This window comes from Diadema setosum, chromosome 11 (genome assembly GCF_964275005.1).
Source record: "Diadema setosum chromosome 11, eeDiaSeto1, whole genome shotgun sequence".
Lineage (NCBI taxonomy): Eukaryota > Metazoa > Echinodermata > Echinoidea > Diadematoida > Diadematidae > Diadema > Diadema setosum.
In genome coordinates this window covers 19,319,027-19,341,579 of record NC_092695.1, presented here as the reverse complement: position 1 = coordinate 19,341,579, position 22,553 = coordinate 19,319,027, and the positions used below count along the sequence as shown (strand labels likewise).

At 39.7% G+C, this 22,553-nt stretch overlaps 1 protein-coding gene across 1 annotated transcript in view; it reads left to right on the top strand.

The window, feature by feature from the left end:
• LOC140235197 (gamma-aminobutyric acid type B receptor subunit 2-like) overlaps positions 1–20,747 on the top strand; it is a 96,758-nt gene extending 76,011 nt beyond the window's left edge. The window contains exons 10-15 of the mRNA XM_072315231.1: positions 550–682; positions 3,583–3,690; positions 7,814–7,936; positions 12,699–12,841; positions 19,514–19,706; positions 20,541–20,747. Coding sequence (XP_072171332.1) covers positions 550–682; positions 3,583–3,690; positions 7,814–7,936; positions 12,699–12,841; positions 19,514–19,706; positions 20,541–20,747 — 907 coding nt within the window. The remainder of the gene's footprint in view (positions 1–549; positions 683–3,582; positions 3,691–7,813; positions 7,937–12,698; positions 12,842–19,513; positions 19,707–20,540) is intronic.
• The last annotated feature ends 1,806 nt before the right edge of the window (positions 20,748–22,553 follow it).

Sequence of the window (22,553 nt, the reverse complement as noted above, 5' to 3'; positions counted from 1 at the left end):
CCTGTCACAAATAAGACGTTGGGTGGCGTCCTTTTTTAATCTCCCCCCCCCCCCCCCCCGATTCCACGAACGTGTGGAGACGAGTGTATATTCGATTTCCTCAACAACAAAAAAAAAAACAAAAAAAAAATATTTCAAAGTGAGAATGGTATCATGGTTTCTTCACACATCCTGGCACCTCATATCTTTTTTTTTTTTTTTTTTTGTTAACCTTAATATTGGACGATTGCAAAGATTCTTCATTCACTGTGTACAGTGAGCCTGACGCGCGCGCAAACCTGCCGGAGGCCAATACACGTGCAGGGCCCCATTGCATTGAAGAAAAAAAAAAGAAAGAAAACGAGTTAGACAGTAACAAAAAAGTGAACAGTGAGGGAAAGCCTAGGAAAGTGCAATGCACGGTAATTATAAAAGCCAATTTACCGTTGCGTTGTTAGGTTGTTTGTTTTTTTCGAAAGTTACTGCTACTAGTCCTGAGTATGTGACGTCGTTCAGTTCACCTGTCGTGTACGATTTTATTCTGTCTTTCTATCTCTCCCCCGTTTCCAGGTTGATAAAGATGTCGAGCCCCAATATGAACAACATCATTATCGGCGGCTGTATACTGATCTACGTCACTGCCATCTTACTCGGTGTCGACATCAGGCTACTCGACGAAAATAACCTTAAGATAATGTGTCAGGTGGGTTGACAAACAGCGCGCGTAATTGAGCCTGGCGCGCAGCGAGGTGAACTGCTCACGATTTGAACTTCAACTCTGGTCTGCCGAGGAACAAGTAGTTTTGTGGCCCCGTCCCGTGCAAATACCGCCATCTTTCGGCGAACATTACAGAGGCTCACACGATTTTTTTCGGCAGTAACATCTGACAACAGAAGTGAGGAATAGGGCCTACGTACTTTCAAGCCACTGTTTATGATTGGGAGCAATGTTAAAGGAAATGTTCGAGTTATTACACTTGATGCGTATGTATAGTTCAATTGTATCAAACAAACAATCCTACCGCATAAAAAAAAAATCGCAATAAAGCTACATATAAAGGAGACATTACTAATGTTTTTAACAACTGTAGACGGTTTATTCTGGAAACGATTTTGATAAAACCATTGTTCGCATTTTGTATATCCAACAACGCCTCACATTCATTATACTGATTAACATTTTTACATTGGCTGCTTCTATCCCTAATTCACATTTTAGACTATTTTGAAGCACTAAAACTTTTTTTTTCAGCTGTAAGCTTTAGCCTGCGTACATACTTAATATCTGCGCTTCTTTAAAGTTTGAAAACACAATATATGATTATGTATATATATATATATATATATATATATATATATATATATATATATGTGTGTGTGTGTGTGTGTGTGTGCGTGTGTGTGTGTGTGTGTGTGTGTGTTTTCTTTTGTTTAACATGTTCCGCAATGTGCACGCATTGGTATTACTGGTACACTCTTCAATTCTAAAGGATGGCGTGCGTTCATGGATATGTGTGTCTTTTTGTGCATTTGTGTATGCTTGTACTTGTGATTTCTCAACGTAACGCATAGTCGCAGTTGTAATTCTATTTGGACTTCCCACTTCCTGCCGGCAACAGAGATATCAGGTGATTGCAGTAAGACTCGATTAGACCTACCAAATTCGTTGTCGTTGCACATAACCAAATAAGAACTGCGATAATCGAATAAACGACTGCCTACATACGAGAGCATGATGCCGGACGGGATAGGGACTAAATACTGACTAACCGCTCTGTCCGAAATAGCTACTGCCAAGCCTTTCCCCCAGACTTGAATTCAATGAATATTCAAATTATCCTCGGGAATTGTAACCTTAGTCGAGTCGATGAGATCGCCAATATAACCGCGTCAGGTAATCGTGTATAATTTTAACCGAGAGAGAAGGTAGTGAGGGAGGGAGAGGGGGATGGCACACCTCAATGGATGGAGGCGAAACGATTGTAATGTGGCCACACTCGGCCGTGACTGCTGAGAAATTAGGCAGCACGTGGGGGAAAAAGTTGTTAATGTCTGCCCACTAAATTAAGACGTCCATCGTTCTCCTTCGTTACGACTCCAATTCATCTTCATTCCAGGCATAACTGCCTTGTCGCCTCGGCCGGTCGAATATTCATGCTAGGCTGGATTTCGCGAAAACTGCATTCATTAAGGCTAAAGGGGGGGGGGGGGGAACGCATCACTTTACAAGATACTACAAATTCTGACATTCCTGCGGAGCGAAACCAGCAGGTGGTTCACTCGGTCCTACCTGTACTGATTATGTGTGTGCGTGTGCGCGCGCGTGTGTGTAGGCGTGTATGTGTGGGCGTGTGTGTTGTATTTGTGTATTGTGAGTGTCTGTGTCTGTGTGTATGTAACTAAGGCAAATACAAAGAAATATTTTAAGGCAAATACAAAGAAATATTTCTTGGCACAATATCATACGGTACAGTAATCATTAAACATGTACCTCTTATACTCAACAACAAGGCAATATTTGGTCCACCCCCTTTTCCTTTTCTTTTACTTTGCTGCTTGACCCTTCGCCCATATTACAACATATCCAATCATTTTCTTAGAAGTGCTGACCATCAACACTTTCGTGCTTCATCACCTGCACATGCACTCACAGGCACCACTCCTGTTTACCAAGTAATTGTATAAAACTGGATTTACACGATTTAACATGGCCCATCTGTATTAGTGTTCAAGTACTACAATAAAAAATGGTAATTTAACTCTGGCTGTCCGTCTGTTCAAGCACGGCTTATAACGGCGGCCCTCTGCATCATATGTATATATTATATATTGTACTGTGAATTAAGTCATTATTGGCCATATAAACATTTTGTATGTTATTTAACGTTTCATTTGTCTTTACATACAAAATATGACTTACTATGTAATATGTCAATAATTTTCAGAATTGTATTTGTGTAATTGAACCTGCCTTTGTCATTTTTGTTATTCTGAAAGAACTACCGAGGACAGAGTAGGACGCTCAGAAACATTTTACAACACTAGTATCCAAGAGAAGCGTTAATAGTGATATTTTTGGACCTCTGTAGAAAGGTTGCTGTGGTTACCACATAAAGTTTAGTCCATAAAATGGAAGTGTGAGAGCTGACACTTCTCATTTAGATTATCATCCAACACCGCATGTTTCATAAGTCTGCTTTAAACCTACTCACATATGATACAACGATAAGGTCCATCACACATCTATAATATATATATATATATATATATATATATTAAATATACGATCGTCCCCCAACAAATGAACACAGCATTAATGTATTGAGTCTCCCTAAGCAGTGCATATTTATGTTTCTTTGTTATCATTATAAAATCGCATGTCAACTGGAAATCATCACAAAATACTACTAGATTTTTGTTTTCACACATTGTACCCCTTCAACCTTCAATAAGACTTGCCTTTATAAAAAAAAAATAAAATAAAAAAAAAAATAAAAAAAAGAAGAAAAAAAAAGACTTGCCTTTATTATCTCTGATGGGTTATTTTTGTTCCCTTTTTACCTGATTTCTTCATTTATCTTCCTCTATTTATGTTCCTTGCAGGCGAGGACGTGGATATTTGCTATTGGGTTCACGTTATCATTTGGCGCAATGTTTTCAAAAACATGGCGCGTGTACAGCATATTTACAAACAAGAAGCTGCAGAAAAGGGTAAGTGTCAATCGGTGTTAAAGGTACAGTTTACCTTTGGGAGCAGTGATTTAAAAAATGTTCTCGATATCATATTTGAAGCATAAATTATGTGTAGGTCAGCTGTATCACAAAACATCCTACCATGTAAAAGAATTTGCAAGAAAGTCTAAAATATAAGGAGATATCACTATTTTCTCAATAAACATAAATCATAAGTGTAGACGGTTTATTCTGGATAGAAGCATTTTTATTATAACTATTGTTCATAATTTTGTATATGTAACAATACTTAACATTAATGATACTGATTCAAATTTTTACATTGGTTGTTTCTATCCCTAACTCACATTTTAGAATTATTATGAAGCACTAAAGCTGGGTTTTTGTTTCATCTTCAAAATGGTAAATTATACCTTTAATAGGATCCATGTTGACGATGTATCAGTGTAGACGTGCAAGAATCCGTGCAAGAGATGGAGATGGGGGGGGGGGGAGGGAGAGGAAAAATGGGGGAAGTTTTGAATAGATTCTGAGATTCTGAGATCTGAAGGTACTTCTTCTCTTGATGTTAGTTTTACCCGTTGAGGACGAGCTGATTGTGCGTCAACAAGCGTTTCACATACATGTAGATGCCTGCCCAAGTATACTCGGGACTATAGTCTACAATGGGTCAACATGTTTCGTCTATTAAAAAGCACGGGAACCCCCCTCGAAATTAACGTGTATACATTTTACTGTACCAGGGCCCAAATATGATTTCTTCAAGCCATCATCGAAAGTGGGCACTTGTGATTGTTGATATGGGACGTAAGTCAGTACTCGAGGAGTTTCAACTTCTTCTCGCCCAAATTTGTACGTAAACACATTAATACAATTTCCAGCCATGAGCATTGCGGTTTTTCTCTCTATATTCGACATACATATCTACATTATTTACCATCACCATCTATATTCATTTAAACATCTCCGTCTCTCACTCTTTTTCATTCGTTCCGCACACATCAAGCTCCTCACGAATATAAGAGCCCCCCCCCCCCCCCCCCGTCTTCCCCCCTCGCTTCTCAAGAGCCACTCACGGACAGACTTTTATGCTGTTTAGCGCCGAAAATGTTGTCGAAGTGGAACGACAAAGTGTTTGGTTGGTCACGAACACCGGATCGGGTGTTCCCCCTTTGTCTCCACGAGTGGGCTTGAGTTTGGGTCCTCAGTGCTCCCATCGGGGATGCGTATATAGTACGAAGGAAAAGTGTATTATTAAAAGAGAGGTAGCGAAATGAAGAAGAAAAAAAAAAAGAAACGGGGAAAAATAAATGATCGAATTTCATGAGCCCTTGGATATGAAAAAAAAAGCGACAAGAAAACAAAAACATGATGCGAGCCTCAGTTGAAAAGATTGAGAATGTAACAGTTGACATTTCGGAAGCATGCTGATTATACGCTTCACGGTCGGTTTACGTGTCGGCGCAAAGGGACCACTTCCCCGAATCCTCCCTCTCGCCTACAGCACGATTGCAGACATCATATCGCTGTGTCTTTGTGCCTATAAAATAAGAAATGCCATAAAACTTGTAGTAGGCACGTGCCACTTCGAAAATCATGTACATGTATAAATGTGCTGTCCCTTGCGACAGCGGTGGGCCCGTAATAGAGAGAACAAGTCAGGGTTTGAAAATAAGGAAACCGGGCTACGACTGCAAAGTCGGTTTGAATTAACTCGGCTAACTTTCCGCGCAAATATTGTAATGTGATGGAAATAATCAGACCACATTCGAGACAGACGATTAATCACATTTACTTCATTTAAACTTTGGTGCATTCATCCCGTCATTTCATGTTGTGTTCGAGTAATCTGAAGACCTCCCCCCCCCCCTTATTCCTCCCAACATGCTCAATGGAAAAAAAAAAAGCAATCGAATTCGGCTAAAGCAGCAGCAGTGTTTTCGCCATGGTATTATGATAATCTCGTTTTTCTTTCAAATCGTATTTTAGTTAGAATACTGCACACTGAATACATGAGATACAGATTTATCATGTACCCAGGCATGCTTCTGAAGCGTCAAGAAATATGAAAGTGTCTGGCCCAGAAATACATGAAACAAGAGAGGACAAAATATGACAGACTAGAAATTAATGCATTTCTCCTCATCTTCGGAGTATTAGCTTACCGCGTTGTCCCCTGCACCTCTGGTCTAGACGCCGTGGATTAGTTTAGATTCAGCAGATACTTACCTTGTTCATGTTTATTCGAGGAGAGGAATTTAACCCCCCCCAAAAAAAAAAAAAAAAAAAAGAAAAGAAGACGATAAAAAAGAAAGTGATGAAAGGGATAAGAGGGTGTCAAAAAGAAATTATCTTTCCGTCATTGTAGATGACAAGTTAACGAGAAATCGAGTCGTGACGATCATTGTGGGGCCACGAGGTTCGGATGATCCATTAGAGGCTTTTCTTTTTTTAAAAGGAGCAACTGAATGCTTTTGTTGTCGTTGTTTCATATAAATATGATATATATATATATATATGTATATATATATATATATATGTATATATATATATGTATATATATATATATATATATATATATATATATATATATATATATATATATATATATATATATTATATTTATATGTATATATAACGTGGCTGTAAATATCCGGAGGGACATCCGAAAATAGTCGTGTACACTCTTTCTGTAAAAGGTGGAACTCATCAGTTTTATAACTGTGTTGACCGATTAAGAGAAAAAGAAACCAATCCAACTTTTGCGGATGAACAAGATAGACACTTTGCGTATTTCAGCATTAAACGGAGGATAATTTTGCGATTCAGACTTTGGATACAGACATCAAATTAAAGTCGCACCTCGACGTTCTAATCAGGCTTCGTATATAGCCTGCAAGCTATCGCTTGGGAAATCGGATACCACGCAGTACATGTAATTTTCCCAAATTCACGGAGATATATGGGGAAAAATAAAATTCTATATGGATGCAAGACGTAAAATACCAGGTAATGTTGTTTTCGTATCTTGATACACACCGTATATTCCTGATAGATAATCTTATTTACATTGGAAAAAATGAAAAAGAAATATGAACACTCTCCCTGTGTGAAGTGTCAGCAATTACTTTATACCTTGCGGTTATTGATTCCTTCTTGCAATGAAATTGCATTTCATGATTTGGACAATATGGCTGGAGTTTGCTTTACACTGAACAAGAAGTTTCATAATCATTTTCATTTGTCATTTCGTCTTTCATTTGGTCTTGTATAAGGTATATTCATATAAATATATATATATATAAATTGATATATATTGAAAGGATAGCACACCCAATGTCAAGTGGCTGAAATCATATAATATGTATACATATGTATGCATATACTACAGCTGTGTCTTCAGCAAAGTTATATTTCTTGGTAGTGATCTTGATGATACACATATATCTCAAATTCGTACCTCAAAGCGAGAGTGAGGTATAGAAGCAGTAAATACCAAGGACACTGTTGACGCACGTTTGAAACAAGGAAGGAAAATAATGAATAACGTGGTCGCTTTGGTATCGGGCGCCAAGTGTCGCATGGTCTATTTCGCTACAAAATCAGTCATTTCGTTATACGAAATAATCATTTGGCTATGAAATTACTATATTTCGTAGACGGAATGGCCATTTCGTAACAAAATGACTTTATTTTGTAACGAAATGATCATTTTGTAACGAAATAGACCATGCGACACTTTGCGCCCCATACTTTGGTGGCGGGTCTGAGCGTGATGGTAATTTGTTGTCAGGTTTCTTTTTTATTGGTGTGCTTTTTTTTTTTTTTTTTTTTGGAATCGAAATATAATACATTCATCACAGGCACTTATAACTGAGACGAATCATTTGATCCTTGCTACTGTTGGCTGAGGTTCGGAAGAACACTGTATATACGTATTACTTGTATAGTAGGTCTACATATAAATATAATATTATATATATATATATATATATATATATATATATATATATATATATATATTATACATAATTATGTACATGTATGTCGCTCAATCGATTTTTAGTCTGGGCATCGCACCTTCTTCCATATTGGGTTTTCGTTTATCTTCATTTTTTTTTTCTTTGTTTGGTGATAACAGGTGATAAAGGACTATCGCCTCTTCGTCATGGTTGGAATTCTTCTCCTCATAGATATCATCGTCATTTTGGTTTGGCAGTTAATCGACCCGCTATTTGTAAAAGTCACGGTCATCAATTTCAAGGTAAGTCAAGACTTCTCATCAATCGAGAATTGATTTTTCGATGCATCAGCTGCATATATTTGAGTCCCCATGTCCTTTTTTAATCCCCGCGGGCGCTCTCGACACTACCGTTCGTATCCATTTTTTCGTTGGGCATTGCAAAGTCCTCCGATGATCTATAATAGTTTTTATAATCATCTAGTCATAATTTTGTGTTCTCCTACCGATGTTTTCCTTTGTCTTTGACTTTTAGCTGTTGTTATTTCTTTTCTATTTTCTTGCACATAATCTGCGGTAGATTCCAGATCTGCAGATTTCTTTGAGAAACCCGGGAGAGTAGCTATACAACTCGTTTAACTCTCGCAATTGATCTTCCCTCTCAGAAATCATGATTACAAATAAACGTGAACTTACAAAGTACTGGCAATATGTAAAACACACACACACACACACACACAAGCAAACAAACAAACATATCAAGAGCTGACAGAGTGCCGACAATATCGGAAAGAACATGACGTCATTAGATAAACACGTGACGTCGGACCCTCGCGCTACACCACTATACCAACTAGACATACACTTTCCATCATTCTAGAAGTAAGACGTTCATTCCAGTGATAAATATTGTCGTACAACGAAAACTGGGGCGAGGTACTTAAGCGCCAGCCTCAAAATACAAGCAGTATACACAATTCCCTTCCTATGGCCTCTCTGTTGTGACCAGTCTTATTTCTTGTGTGGCCATTTCGTCCTATGAAGAGAAGCCGACACTATCCGAACTACTCTTTAAAAGGGGGAGAAAAAATAGAAACAACTGGCAAGACAGGGTTGGGGAAAAAAAAACACGAACGAATGCTTCTGATAACTTAAAGTCGCGGTCTTTTTGAGCAAATCTGACCTTTAATACAACCGTTCATGGGAAACAAATTCTCTTCGTCCCCTCTTCGTCCATCTATTGTTGAAGAGAGAGAGATACAGAAAGATAGAGATCCCACTGGCTGTTGACAGCGACGAAGCGCGTCAAAGTAAACAGGTCGGTTTTTGATCAGCAAAACATGCTCCATAGAGATTCCGTTTCAGGAATTTTTGGAGAACAGGAATTTCTGGAGAACCGGAATCAAATACTCAGTCAATTTGTAATATCCCTATAAGGGCTTTGCTCACAATAGGTGCGACCTCTCATCTTTTATCAAATACCTATTGCTAGTTTGGATATCACGCTTCTTTTCTCATATCAATGCCGTATAATGTGTATACTTTGAATACATCGGCATCGTTTCCAAATATCTAACTGCTATATTCGTGCCATTAATGATGCTGCATTCAACGGCGTAGCCAGGATTTGATCTTGGGGGGGGGGGGGGGAGGGGCGGTTAGTCTGCGAGGGAGCGAAGCGACGAAGCCCGAGCGAGCGGGGAGGGGGGGGGGAGGGTGTGAGAGGGGGGTGTCCCCCTCCCCCGGTAAGAACTTTTTGCATTTTGATGTTGTAAATGGCGCGATTTAAGATGCATGTTTTTGCGCGTTTTATCAAATTGAAACAGTCCCACTTGTTTAAGGTTGCAGTATATTCTAGTGTGGATTATTATTGCACAATTTGCCTATATTATATATAAAATAGTATCATTTGAATAAACGTTTTGTATTAGATTTTACTCTGAATATCATGAACGCGACTGAGCCCGAGCGAGCGGAGCGAGCGAGGGGGAAGGGGAGGGTGTGGGAGGGGGTGTCCCCCCTCCCACGGTGAGAACTTTTTGCATTTTGATGTTGCAAATGGTGCAATTTGATGCATGTTTTTGCGTGTTTTAACGAGTTGAAACAGTCCCGCGTGTTTAAGGTTGCAGTATATTCTAGTGTGGATTATTATTGCACAATTTGCCTATATTATATATAAAATAGTATCATTTAAATAAACGTTTTGTATTAAATTTTACTCTGAATATCATGAACGCGACTGAGCCCGAGCGAGCGGAGCGAGCGAGGGGGAAGGGGAGGATGTGGGAGGGGGTGTCCCCCTCCCAGGGTGAGAACTTTTTGCATTTTGATGTTGCAAATGGTGCAATTTGATGCATGTTTTGCGTGTTTTTGCGTGTTTTATCGACTTGAAATAGTCCCACTTGTTTAAAGTAGCAATATATTTTCATGTCGATTATCATCGAACAATATGGCTATAAGATGGTATTATTTAAATAAACGTCTTGCATTAATTCTTACACTGAATATCGTGAACGCTGTCTGTTCAGCAATCAAACAGAAAAAGCATGCACACGAGAGTGTAGATAGGGGCATTTCCCCTCCCACACGAAGGTGATTTTGCATTTTCAGACCTTAACTCCAGTGATCTGGTGCAAATTTTTGGTGCAATACTTTTTCATCGAAGTGTTAAAATCACGAAATTTAGCTCTTATTCTGAATGTGCATCATCTGTGTGTATGTACAAAGTCTAGTGAGGAAGAGCTTAGGGGAAGGGGGATTCCCCCTCCCGCTCGGCGGAGCTTTTGCGTTTTAAGAATTGAAATAAAATGATCTGGAGCACACTTTTTGTGGAAAATTCGGAAATTGTCATTCCCAAAAATGTACTAAGTCTAAAGTGGGTAACAAGCAATTGGAATGGTGGCGAGATACCTCTCCCATATTCAAGGGAGCCCTTTTTTTTCAGTTTTAAGCGTTTAGAACTGAAATTCAACAATCTGGCGCACACTTTTGTTGGAATATCTGGAAATTTTTCAATCAGAAGAGAAGTGTAGCAAGTCTGTGGAAGGAGATTCTGTATAATATTTCTGATTGCAGTTAAGCGTTTTGGTGCACACATTCTGTGTCATATTTTGAAAACTTTTTATTTTCAAAGTGTAGCAACAGTCTACTTCTATGCATGGGGGGGGGGGGGGCGAGCAGGGAGAAGGCGTGGGGGAGTGTTGTCTCCACCCTTCCCGTATACGATGGAGCGTTTGCCTTTTTAAGGTTGAAATTGAGATATCTCGTATATACGCATATTTGATGGAATATATGGAAAATCATTAAAAAAAAGAATTCCAACGATCTGGTGCACACTTTGAATGAAATATTGAAAAAATATGATCTTATTTGATGGAAGGTTGAAAAGGAGACCCGCTTCATGTGCATGCATACAGTATACACGCATTTTTTTTTTCCGCCTCGCAAATCCCCGGTCCAAATCTTGGGGGGGGGGGGGGGCGACCGCCCCCATCGCCTCCCCCCTGGCTACGCCAGTGACTGCATTCACAACCCGTGTAAGGAATAGCAATCCTTACATGAACGCCCAAAACATCCATGAGCAGAAAGTTATTGTTGGCTGTTGGTTGGGGTTTTATTTTTGTTTACAAGCCCGTGGCAGGGCCATGATGTTGGTTTGCCTAATATAAATCTCATCTGTGAATTGGGAGTTCTAAAAGTCATTGTGCGAGAGCGTCGTTAACCTTTTGTCGAGGATTCCTAGAACTGTTTCCCCTTTCTTCCGGGGAATTAATTCAGGGTGATTCTGATGGCAATGATGAACACAAAGATGGTGAAAGAATCGACTAGCAGTACCACATGCAGTGGAAATAATCTTAATAATGATAACAACGACTACAATGACGACGATATGCTAATAATAACGATACTTATAATATTATGATAATTCGAACAATGATATCATGAATGATTATAAAATGGGCTTTAGAATCTCTGCAGTCTGATTGGTCAATTGTCATGCATTGATATGTACAGATCTACACTGAGCCATGCGTCCGGTAAAATCTAGCCTTTTGTCAAGGCCCTCTCGCTGTATGGTGAAGAGAGCCCAGCTGAGTGGGGTTGCGCGAGGGCCTTTTGAGATCTGCTTCGCATCCTTTTGTTAGCCCTTTGAATTACCGACTTTTGCTCCCCGATTTCGGGAGCAAAAGTCGGGGTCCAATCAGCGTGTCTGTCTGCTCGAACCCGATTTGAATAGAGCGAATGCACGCAGCTGCCGCAGACCTCACAGAACTCTACACACAGAGTGTGTAGAGTTCCGTGGCAGACCTACTCGGGTGGTCAGTGATGCATGCGAACAGGCATGACCACCAAGGCTGAGGATGCGGGGAGCGCGCCATTCCATTGGTTGACTGGAAGCCATTAAAATGAGTATTCAGAAGAATTCACGTGTCATGAATAATAATGTGTGAAGCAGATCTCAAAAGGCCCTCGCGCTGGCGCGCTCGGCTGGGCTCGCTTCGCTCGCCCATTACAGCGAGAGGGCCTTGACAAAAGGCTAGGTAAAATCCGAATGCGTGGCTCAAGTCTTGTATAGTGTTGTAGGTGTACCGGACGCATAATGGGGAAAATGGTTGTATTTTATGAATTTACGGACCCATTTTATAACACAAATGATGCACAGGCCTATTTCGTGGATCAGTGAGAATTGGATGCTCTCGTTTAACTTTGGAACAGTCTAAGCCCACTCGCTGCGCTCGTGAGTTTAAACAGTTCCAAAGTTAAACTCTTGCATCCCATTCTCACCGATCCACTCTGTCCTGTGCATCATTTGTGTATTATGTTAACTCCAATGTGGAAAACAACATTTGTTCTGATTATTGATGATTGTAAGAATTATGATAATAATGCCTTGACAGCAATATGGGTAGGATGACTCAAACAGAGAGTTGATATTACTTTGAAATATATCGCCCTAAAAAAAAAAAAAAAAAATCATTGTTTCAATTTGTCGTGTCATGTCTTTCATTTTTACTTATGAATCATGAAATTATGAATCCTACTTATCATTCACTTTCACGTGAAGACGGATCCAAACAGACCAAACCTTATCATCAAGACGGAACAGCATAACTGCGACAGTAAACACGAGCAGTACTTCATCTGGACGCTCTTCATATACAAGGGTCTGCTCCTGGTCTTTGGAACCTTCATCACTTGGCAAACCAGGTAACGGGGGAGCACGTGGAGGGCGTCTCTGGTATCTCTGATCCGCTAGCTCTCGAAACTTAGTCATAGAGATGATGATGATGATGATGATGATGATGATGATGATGATGATGATGATGATAATGATAATAATATTTATATCAGTTTGCCAGAATTACGTCAATTAATTCATTTTCCTCATTGTCGTTACTGTTTATATTGCTACTTCAATGATCATGATACTAATAGTGATAGTAATGGTGAAAGTAAAAGTAATAGTAATGGCAATAGTAATGGCAATAGTGAAAGCAATAGTAATAGGAAAAACCAATAGTAATAGGAAAAGTAATAGTAGTAATAGTAAGAGTAAGAGTAATAGTGATATTAATGGCAATAGCAATAGTAATCATGTTGATAATAAAAGAAAAAGAGGACGGGGACCTCTTTTATGCCGATATGGTCCTTATATGGCTTTACAATTCATCACTACCCTGGTCAGTGAAATTCCTACACTCTTGACAGAACTCTATCCTCGATACCACGTGCCTGAGCTCACAGATCAAATTCATTTACCACAAGATTGTTCACTGAGTTTTCCATTTCTTCAAGTTACCCATCACACAAGCCTGTGTAGATAGGAACACTGTAGTTAAAGATTTTTTGTCAAGGGTACGGATGTCATGGCAGGGCTCGAACCCCGGGCCTTACCATTAAAGGACAAGTCCATCTTCATTGATTATACATGTGGTAGTAAGGGTAACAATATTAGTAGAGCACATTGATTAGTGAAAGTTTGGGGAAAATCGGGCAATCCGTTCAAAAGTTATGAATTACGCAGTCACAGATGGATGAGAAGACTACCACAGTGTATGATGTCACATGCGTACAACGATGTAAGCAAAATGACAAGAGAATTTCACAAAACTTTACCTTTTGAATAAAGTGCACATTTCTTCGATTTGTTACTGACGTATGTCAAGGTTAATATTATTCCCTTTACTTTCTGAAAGAGAGAAGTCACGTGTTCTTTTGTTATGCGAGAAAAGTGAAAATGTGTTGAATTTTCTTTTTTTCTTTCTTTATATCGTTGAACACAGCGTGACATCACAAGCTATAGTAGTCTTCTCTTCCAGCCGTGACTGAGCAGAAACTTCAAAAGTTCATAACCATTGAACGGATTGTCCGATTTTCCTCAAACTTTCGCTGATGTGTTTTACTAATATTGCTGCATTCACAAAACCCACATATCTATGCAGGTGAACTTGTCCTTCAAGCCAATTCACAGTTACAATCTGAGCATGTGCAAATAAAGGTCATTTCAGACCTTCTCTTGAAATTGACTTGTGTCTGATGAGGTATTTGAAAAAAAAAAAGACAAGTCTTCATGGAAAATTTTGATGCAATAAATTATAGGTGCTTTCGGAATTTACAGCTGAATTCTTATATATTTTTTCAACCAATTTAACAAAAGCCATTTATGCAGCACTTTCATGTAAAATGACACTTTCTGCTTCGTTGTTTTCAACCACTCCTCTAATGAGAGGATTAATCCGTGTTCATAGAGTTCATTGCTAACCACCGCTAACTGTGAACTGCCTTCTGCTAGAACACTGCATCTCCCTGGAAAAAAAAAAACAAACAAAAGAAAACTTCAATTCTTGTTTACTACGAAACGTGCAATGCATGATTCGCGAATCCGAACCTCTTTGATTTCGGAGGGAAAAATTCAATCAAAATTGATATAGCGGGAAAAATAAATGATCGGATTCACGTCTTGAGCATCTAAAACCAAGTTATGCGCTGATCTATTACCTCGCTCCTCGGCACGTCCGGTTCATCTCAAGTCAAGCATGTCACGTGCCCGAGCAACATCCTGCGTCCCATTTCCATGATGAAGTTCGGAGACTACGAGAGTTGAACACGGCGCGCTTTAGCTTTCCATCCCAATATTCTCGCCAATGCACAGCGAATAATAATTGTGTTGCCATGCAGGCCGAGTATATCTATTTCCAAAGAACTACCTGGAATCCGACAGTTGATCGGAGAGGGACACGTTCCTGTTTTGTTGTTTCCTTTACGTTCTTGTGGAGAGAACGAAATACTGGCGAAGGGGAAAGGAAGAAGAGGTCTCGAGCTGTTAGAGTACTTGCCACAAGAGTTTGTATTCAGAATGTTTCGTCGAAAGAGATATCTCGTTCGATGAGGATTGCTAGGGGAGAATGAGTTACGTTTTCATCTTTGTCAGTAAATATTGTCGAGGAATTCGGGAGGTTTCAGTGCCATATGCATTTTTTTTTTTGAGCGGTAGGGAGGAAAAACCCTTTGTTCTGCAGGATCAGCTGTCTGTGAAGATGGCGCTTGTTTGCATATTCCACTCCATACGTTTGAGTCTCGCACGGAGAAAGAGCTATGGGTACATTTTCGAGTATGGGTGGGGGATGCAATGGTTTATAGATATTCTAGATTCTAGATTCCTGAAACCCTGAGGATTAGGAGAATAGCTGAAGACAGGTTCGACTGCAAACAGAGTGAAGTAGAGTTTGAAGACGGCTATTTTCTTATAACTTGTGTGCAAGACAACTAAGGGAATAGAATTTTTCCATGCATTTCCAATTCAGAACAGATACGGGTGGACGGGTGTTTTGTGCATCATACTCAGTGTATTAGTGTTAGCAATCCAGTATACTTAAGGTCTCTCTTTAGACAGAAACGGACTCATGACAGCTAAATGTGTTGTAGGTTTATACAATCTGCAAAATTTAAATTTCAAATTTAACATTTCAAATGCATGACCAAAGTGCCTCATTTTTCCTAAAATGACACATTGTTGAACTGAGCTCACGGCCGTCAAAATAGTGGCCAGGTGTTTCTTTCTAATAGGTAAATACAGAGCTATGAAATTATTCTTCTTCATACAATGTTAAAGGGGCCCTGAAATCCAAATGCATGTTGATTTGTGTTGATTTATGATACCCTCAACATCACTTTTGTGGTGAAACGAATATCTAGAAACATTCCATATATTTTTTACGATTTTTTCTTTTATTTTTCTTCAGATTACTTGGGAACGCCCACAAAAAAAAAAATCCTTCCAAACTAATCAATATTAATATTCTTGAGATGACCTCGTCTGTCAACCATTGGTAAAGTACTGAAATGTTTAACAAAAGACATTGGAATGCACCTTCCCCTCGACTCAGCATAACTTGCATGTTCCCTCACCATGTCTTTTGTTAGTCACATTAATATGACAGAAACATGCAAGTTATGCTGAGTCGAGAGCAAGGTGCATTCCAATGTCCTTTGTTTAACATTTCAGTACTTCAGCAATGATTGACAGATGATGTCATGTCAAGAATATTAATATTGATTAGTTTGGAAGAATTTTTTGTGGACGTTCCCAAGTAATAGCCGGGTTCACACGTACAAATTAGCGGGATGACGATCGCGATGCTCATCCCGAGTTTTTTTGCGAGCGTCCACACGTACCAAATTAGCGGGATAGCGATCGCGATCGGTATCCCGCTAATTTGGCGAGCGTCCACACGTACCGAATTATCCCGCTAATTGCCGATAGAGATAACAGCAAAGCCTGCAAACTGGGTCACACAGTGCCCTTCTCTATCACCACCTGTGCGCACTTTCCTTTGTCCATTGTCTTTTACGCGTCATTGGTGTGGTTCGCGCGCTGTTGTTATTGTTCTCCAAAGAGGTGAAGGACCTCCTCGCAGAGGCCTCGCTGTTGTGATGTGCGCATTGCATGATGGGATGTAAAAACTCGAGATTCTAATCCCGACCGTTCACACGTACCAGCGCGGGGCCAATTATCCCGCTAATTGGCGAACCAGCGCAAGATTTCTTGGGATTAGCATCGCGATGCTTATCCCGCTAATTTTCGGGTTTTTTCTGTCCACACGTGCAAAAAACTCGGGATGACGATCGCGATGCAAATCTCGAGATTTGTATCCCGCTAATTGATGTACGTGTGAACCCGGCTAGTCTCAAGAAAAATAGAAGAAAAAATCGTTACAAATATATGGAATGTTTCTAGATATTTGTTTTAACGCGAAAGTGATGTTGAAGGTATCATAAATCAACACAAATCAGCACGCATTTGGATTTCAGGGCCCTTTTAACATTGTATGAAGAAGAATTATTTCATAGCTCTGTATTTACCTATTAGAAAGAAACACCTGGCCACTATTTTGACGGCCGTGAGCTCAGTTCAACAATGTGTCATTTTAGGAAAAATGAGGCACTTTGGTCATGCATTTGAAATGTTTACTTGATGAACTGATATGTTTTCTCTGTTATATCAAAAACACTTCATTGCTGCATGTCAATTGGTATGTCGTGTCTGCTCATCTACAAAACATTCAAAAACATTACTTTTAATTATCACTCATCACTGCTGTTGTGATACGAAGCAGATTGAGATTGCCACAGATTATATTTGAATACTTGCATATTATGATAACGGCCCAAGTCCAATTTGGCTATCGTCTTTTGATTTTATTTTAAATTATCAATTCATTAGTTACGTTCAGATGGTGATCCTTAAGCTCAAGGATAAGCTAACTTTGAGAATAATCTCTATGGGGCGCCAAGTGTCGCATGGTCGATTTCGTAAATCGACCGTGCGACACTTGGCGCCCCATAGAGCTTATCCTCGAGGTTAGCGTATCCTGCAGGTTAAGTATCTCCGTCTGAACATAAGTAATTATACTTTACTTCCATCCAACGAAAGGTAATACGTAAGTTTACATTTGACAAATTATATAGTAAACAATTTGTAAAAGGTACAAGTCATAAACTATAATACTCAGCATACGTATGATTTGGAGACCATTTGCGAAGTAATGCAAGCATAGATGATCATTTATTTGACTGTTATGAATATTAAGATGTTTTGTTCTTTTTTACTTTTCTCAAAATTCTCTTTAATTGACTCGAGTCTTTTTATATTCAGGAATCTAATTGTTTCTCTCACTTCGTCTTGAACTTGTTACTTCGTTCTTTGCTTGGTGAACAAAACGTAGCGTTATTATTTAGATGATTTACCCATCAACAAGCGAGGAACTTGTTTTGTCTTGGGCAAAGATTGAAAAGCACAAAATTCTAATGCCGTCGACGAAACAAGTCGCAGATTACTCCAGGGACTGTGGAAATATATCCAGGGGAACGTTACGCCTTTATTGCCGAAGGAAAGTTTCATGGTCGGGCGAGCATGACCCCTGGAATTGTAGCAGCGCCCTCTCACATTCACCCTGGGGAGTCTGGCGCTTGACGTCGGCACTGTAACATGGCTTTGGTCGATTCATAACAATGTTGCAGTGACGACTTCGCGCTCCAGATTTCCGCTGTCCTCGTTGGATCCGACGACCACGAGCTTCGCCATCCACCGTGAACGAACCCCGTGCGTCACGTGGAGTCCTTGACCGATTTCTGTTTTCCAGTTGCATGACGGAACTGATTTTTTTGTTAATAAGGGGAGGAGAGGCGGGGGTGAATGGATTTAGATTCAGTCGTGATAATATCTATGGTCTGTCTTTCATGACATGAATTATCGCAGGTGTAATCACCACTCTGTCACTCGACGGAATGACTTAAATGTTATGTCAAGTGTCACCAGTTTGTTTGTTTGTTTGTTTGTTTGGGTTTTTTTTTTTAGGGGGGGGGGGGGGGATAAAGCTTTCCCTTCTGTTTTGTTGTTGCTTTCCAAATCTGTAACGGCAGTGTCTGTGTGTTAATGTGCTGCAAACTCCTCTTCTTTAGCCCGTGGCGTATGACTACGTGCTCATACCGTCATGTTTTGTGGATGTTTTTCTTCGAGTTTTTTTTTTTTTTCGTTGTCTTGTTTGTATTGTCTCTTTGCCTCCATGTTTCTGATCAGCATGGGCACGGATTATAACTGAAACAGGCTTGCACAGAACGCGACAAGACCTATAAACTACACGGTGTCGAAATCTTACTTCTACAAAACTTTTATTTCAAGAAATACTTGCGTTTCTATCATTTGAAAGACTATTTCAAAGAATTAAATGTGTAAATGCGTTGTTTACAGTTCATGTCACACCTCTATGACTCTCGAATATTTGAGGATTTGTTTGGAGCTGCCGCTCCCTCGCCATTACGAATAATTATGATTAAGAGGCATTGTAATTCGTGCTTCTTTGTTCCTGCACAGAAATTTGGTTAACGGGCAGAGTTTTGTTTGTTTTGTTTGTTTGATTTATTTTGTATTTGGACTCTGATTATTTTGATTATACAATAAATCGCATTTATTACACTTACACGATGCGTTTTCTAAAACATATACGTATACATATTCTCTCACTCATGCACACACAAACACACATACATTTTATTTTATCTCCCTCTCTCTCTTTTCTTCTCTTTATCTATTCGCAAATCTACCTCTTCTATAATAATCTCTGTCCGTCTCATTCTCTTAATATTTATTAACATATCTTTCTCCTCTATCTATCTATCTATCTATCTTTCTTTCTTTCTTTCTTTCTTTCTTTCTTTCTTTCTTTCTTTCTTTCTTTCTTTCTTTCTATCTATCTGTCTATGTATGTATGTATGTATGTATGTATGTATGTATGTATGTATGTGTACATATATGTATGTATGTATCTAATTTATTTATCTATTTATCTATCTATCTCCTCCCTCTCTCTCTCTCTGTAGGAACGTCAGCATCCCCGCGCTGAATGACAGCCGGTACATCGGGCTGTCGGTCTACACCGTCGTCATCTTCAGTGCCCTGGGTGTGCCGCTCTCCTTCCTGCTAGCCGAGAATAGCAGCTACAGCTACGCCATCATCGCTGGGCTCATACTCTTCTGCACTACGCTAACTCTTTCGCTCCTCTTTCTGCCCAAAGTGAGTCCATCGTCGTTGTTGTTAATGTATTTATACATTGGTATACATTATGTACATATTCATACGTAACTTTTTTTTTTTTCTCTCTCTCTTTCTCTCTGGTGGCCCGTTAAGGCCACTAAAATCTTAAACTTAATTTTAGTCACCCAAAAAAAAAAGGAATTTATTGCCCCCAAATAAAAGACAACATAGCTATCCATTTTGAATCTTAGTTGCCCATCATGGGCCACCAAAAGATAGCCTTTTTGAAATTTGGTGGCCCGACGTCAATTTTTAGAGGCCCCGGACCACCGGGCCACCGCTAATGTCGAGCCCTGTATATATATATATATATATATATATTGAAAGAGAGGGGGGTGAGGGACGGGGAGGGAGATTTCAGCCAGCTTCAGTGACTTTCGTGACATGTATTTGAAAGAAATTATGTACACACTGTCAACTCATGAGGTGCAGGAAGAATATAAGAAGAAAATGATATGGGTGCGCTCCATTTTGTTTTCTGTTACAAAGTATACACATTTATCAAAAGCTACTTATGACAGAAGTTGTGTCGTGGCCCTATTGATAGTACACGAATTACTGACAGAAAAAAAAAATCAAGCAATGTACATGATGTATTTATGATGTTGTTATGTCCTCTGGAACGCTTGTTGATTCGAAGTAGGCCTACATGCGTAATTTTAACAGCATCTGTGCATCGGTTCTATGCCAAGTGCAATACAAGTACTGTATAATTATTCTGTTGCTCATCAAATAAGGTTTTCTTATTTGTGTCTAATACTTGCTGCCCTCTTTCTCATTTTTGTTTTTCCTCCTTTCTATTGTGGATTCAAGGTCTTCAGCATAATCCATGGTTACGCCCCGGAAGAAGTTGGCAGTAGGGTCATGTCGAATTTCAACGGCCGCCCCGCTTATTCCTCGGGCTTCCGCAACGGTCCCGGCGGGAGTAGATCGCAGAAAAAGAGCACGCTATTGTCTGCCGAAACCAGCCAATCAGCAACCGACAGAGAAAGGACTTCAGAAGCACAAATAGCCGTGTGATCTTGGTCTAGTGGGAGATGCTAGATGGTAGATAAGCGAATAAAACCAATGATTTTGTTCTCTTTCGTTGTTTGCTTGTGCGAGCGCCCGATGTTACCCAACAGGATATCAACACGATAAAGCTTGTATTGCAATGCATTAGGAGAAAACGCTGACCCGAGATAGCAGGTGGGATTCGAAATATGGAAAAATGCTGTAGACGTATTAAGCGGGCATTACGACAATCATAGACAGACGACACAATATGAGTGGTATAGAATTAGCTTTAGAAGGCAGGTGGGACAGATCGTTTGATATTGAAAAACAAAACATTGACTTCCGGAACGGACAAGGAGATGAAAAGTTATGGCTATAGCGGACGATCGAGCGGCAAAAGGCCTGGAAGTGTCCTTTGACGTCATGGCATACCGACGGTGGTGTGGTGGATGTTTAAAGTTCTTTGAGAAGTAACTCCTTCATTGTTAATCAGCGGTCAAGGATGTGGTATAGATGTGGCAGAAAGCGCGTGAATGGTCAACGTTTGTTGGGTGAAACGAAATCGCGATAGAAGTGTCCGCGTGAGAGAGACGAGTGTCAACTCAGAAAGATGCCATTCTCCATGGCAACAGGACGACATCCGTGCTTAGCAGCTACCCTTGTAGAAAACACGTATATTATGGATATCGACCCCGCTGACAACAATAATGTGGCCTTTCTGTGGACGAACGTAGATGGCAGAGTTGTTGTTATTTTTCTCAAAGAAAACTTCCTGCAGAGCTCCCGCTCTCATCGGCAAGGGGCGACAAAAACCCCGAAACAGACGATGCCAAATCGAACCGATCGCCGCAATTTACGGCCCCGGACAGTTGTGGAGTGTTGAGCGAAAGAGGACGCTGTTGTCAAATCGCCCATCCATGACTCGATTGCAATTATTGCTCGCCGCTGAACTGGGCGATAAACACTAACACGCTCTGAAAATGGAAAATGGAAAATGGAAAATGGAAGAATAACATTATGAGGATCACTAGAGAGAGATTAAAAAAAAAAAAAAAATCGGCAAGCGGATTTCTATGTGAGCCAGAAAGGAGGAGAATGGGACACAAGCCAAAGTTCATCAGATAAAAAAAAAAATGGTTTGCGAAATGTCTGAAGCTGAGTCGCCTGCACATGCCACGTGGGAAGCTAACAATATACATAGTATGACTGCGGTTTACGTTTCAATCGAGTGTCACAGATATAGTCGTGTTGTTGAAGACCCATTATTTTTTCAATATATAGTTATTGCGCCAAACTGTAAAGAACTTGAAAAAAAAAGAAGAGTTCTTCTAAAAGCAAGAACTCTCCAAGATATAGTCGCCATTGATGTGTTGTTTTTATAGAGGCAGAAATCAAGTTAAACATCTCTACAAGTTCAAGTGTAACTAATCAGTAGAGTAGAATAAAAGCAACAGGAGATAAGCTTCATGAACCTTTTCTGTACCAATGAGTCAAATGTGTACAAATTTCGCACACATACCTATGGACAGGAAATTACTCTTGCAGAGTTCATTCTATGTAAAACTGATATCATCACTTCATCTTATTGCCTCTGCCAAGGAGTTAATGTTTTTGCCGGCTTTGGTTTGTCTGTCCGTTTGTTTGTTTTCAAAATAACGAGAGAAAAAAAAATCATCAATGGATTTGGATGTATTTTGCAGGAAAATTTGACAGTGACACAAAGAATAGATCATTAAATTTTGCGAGTGGTCTGGATCACCGTCTGGATCCAGACTTTTTCAATTTTCTTAAAGGATTCTTTATCATATTTTGGACTATAATAATACCGTG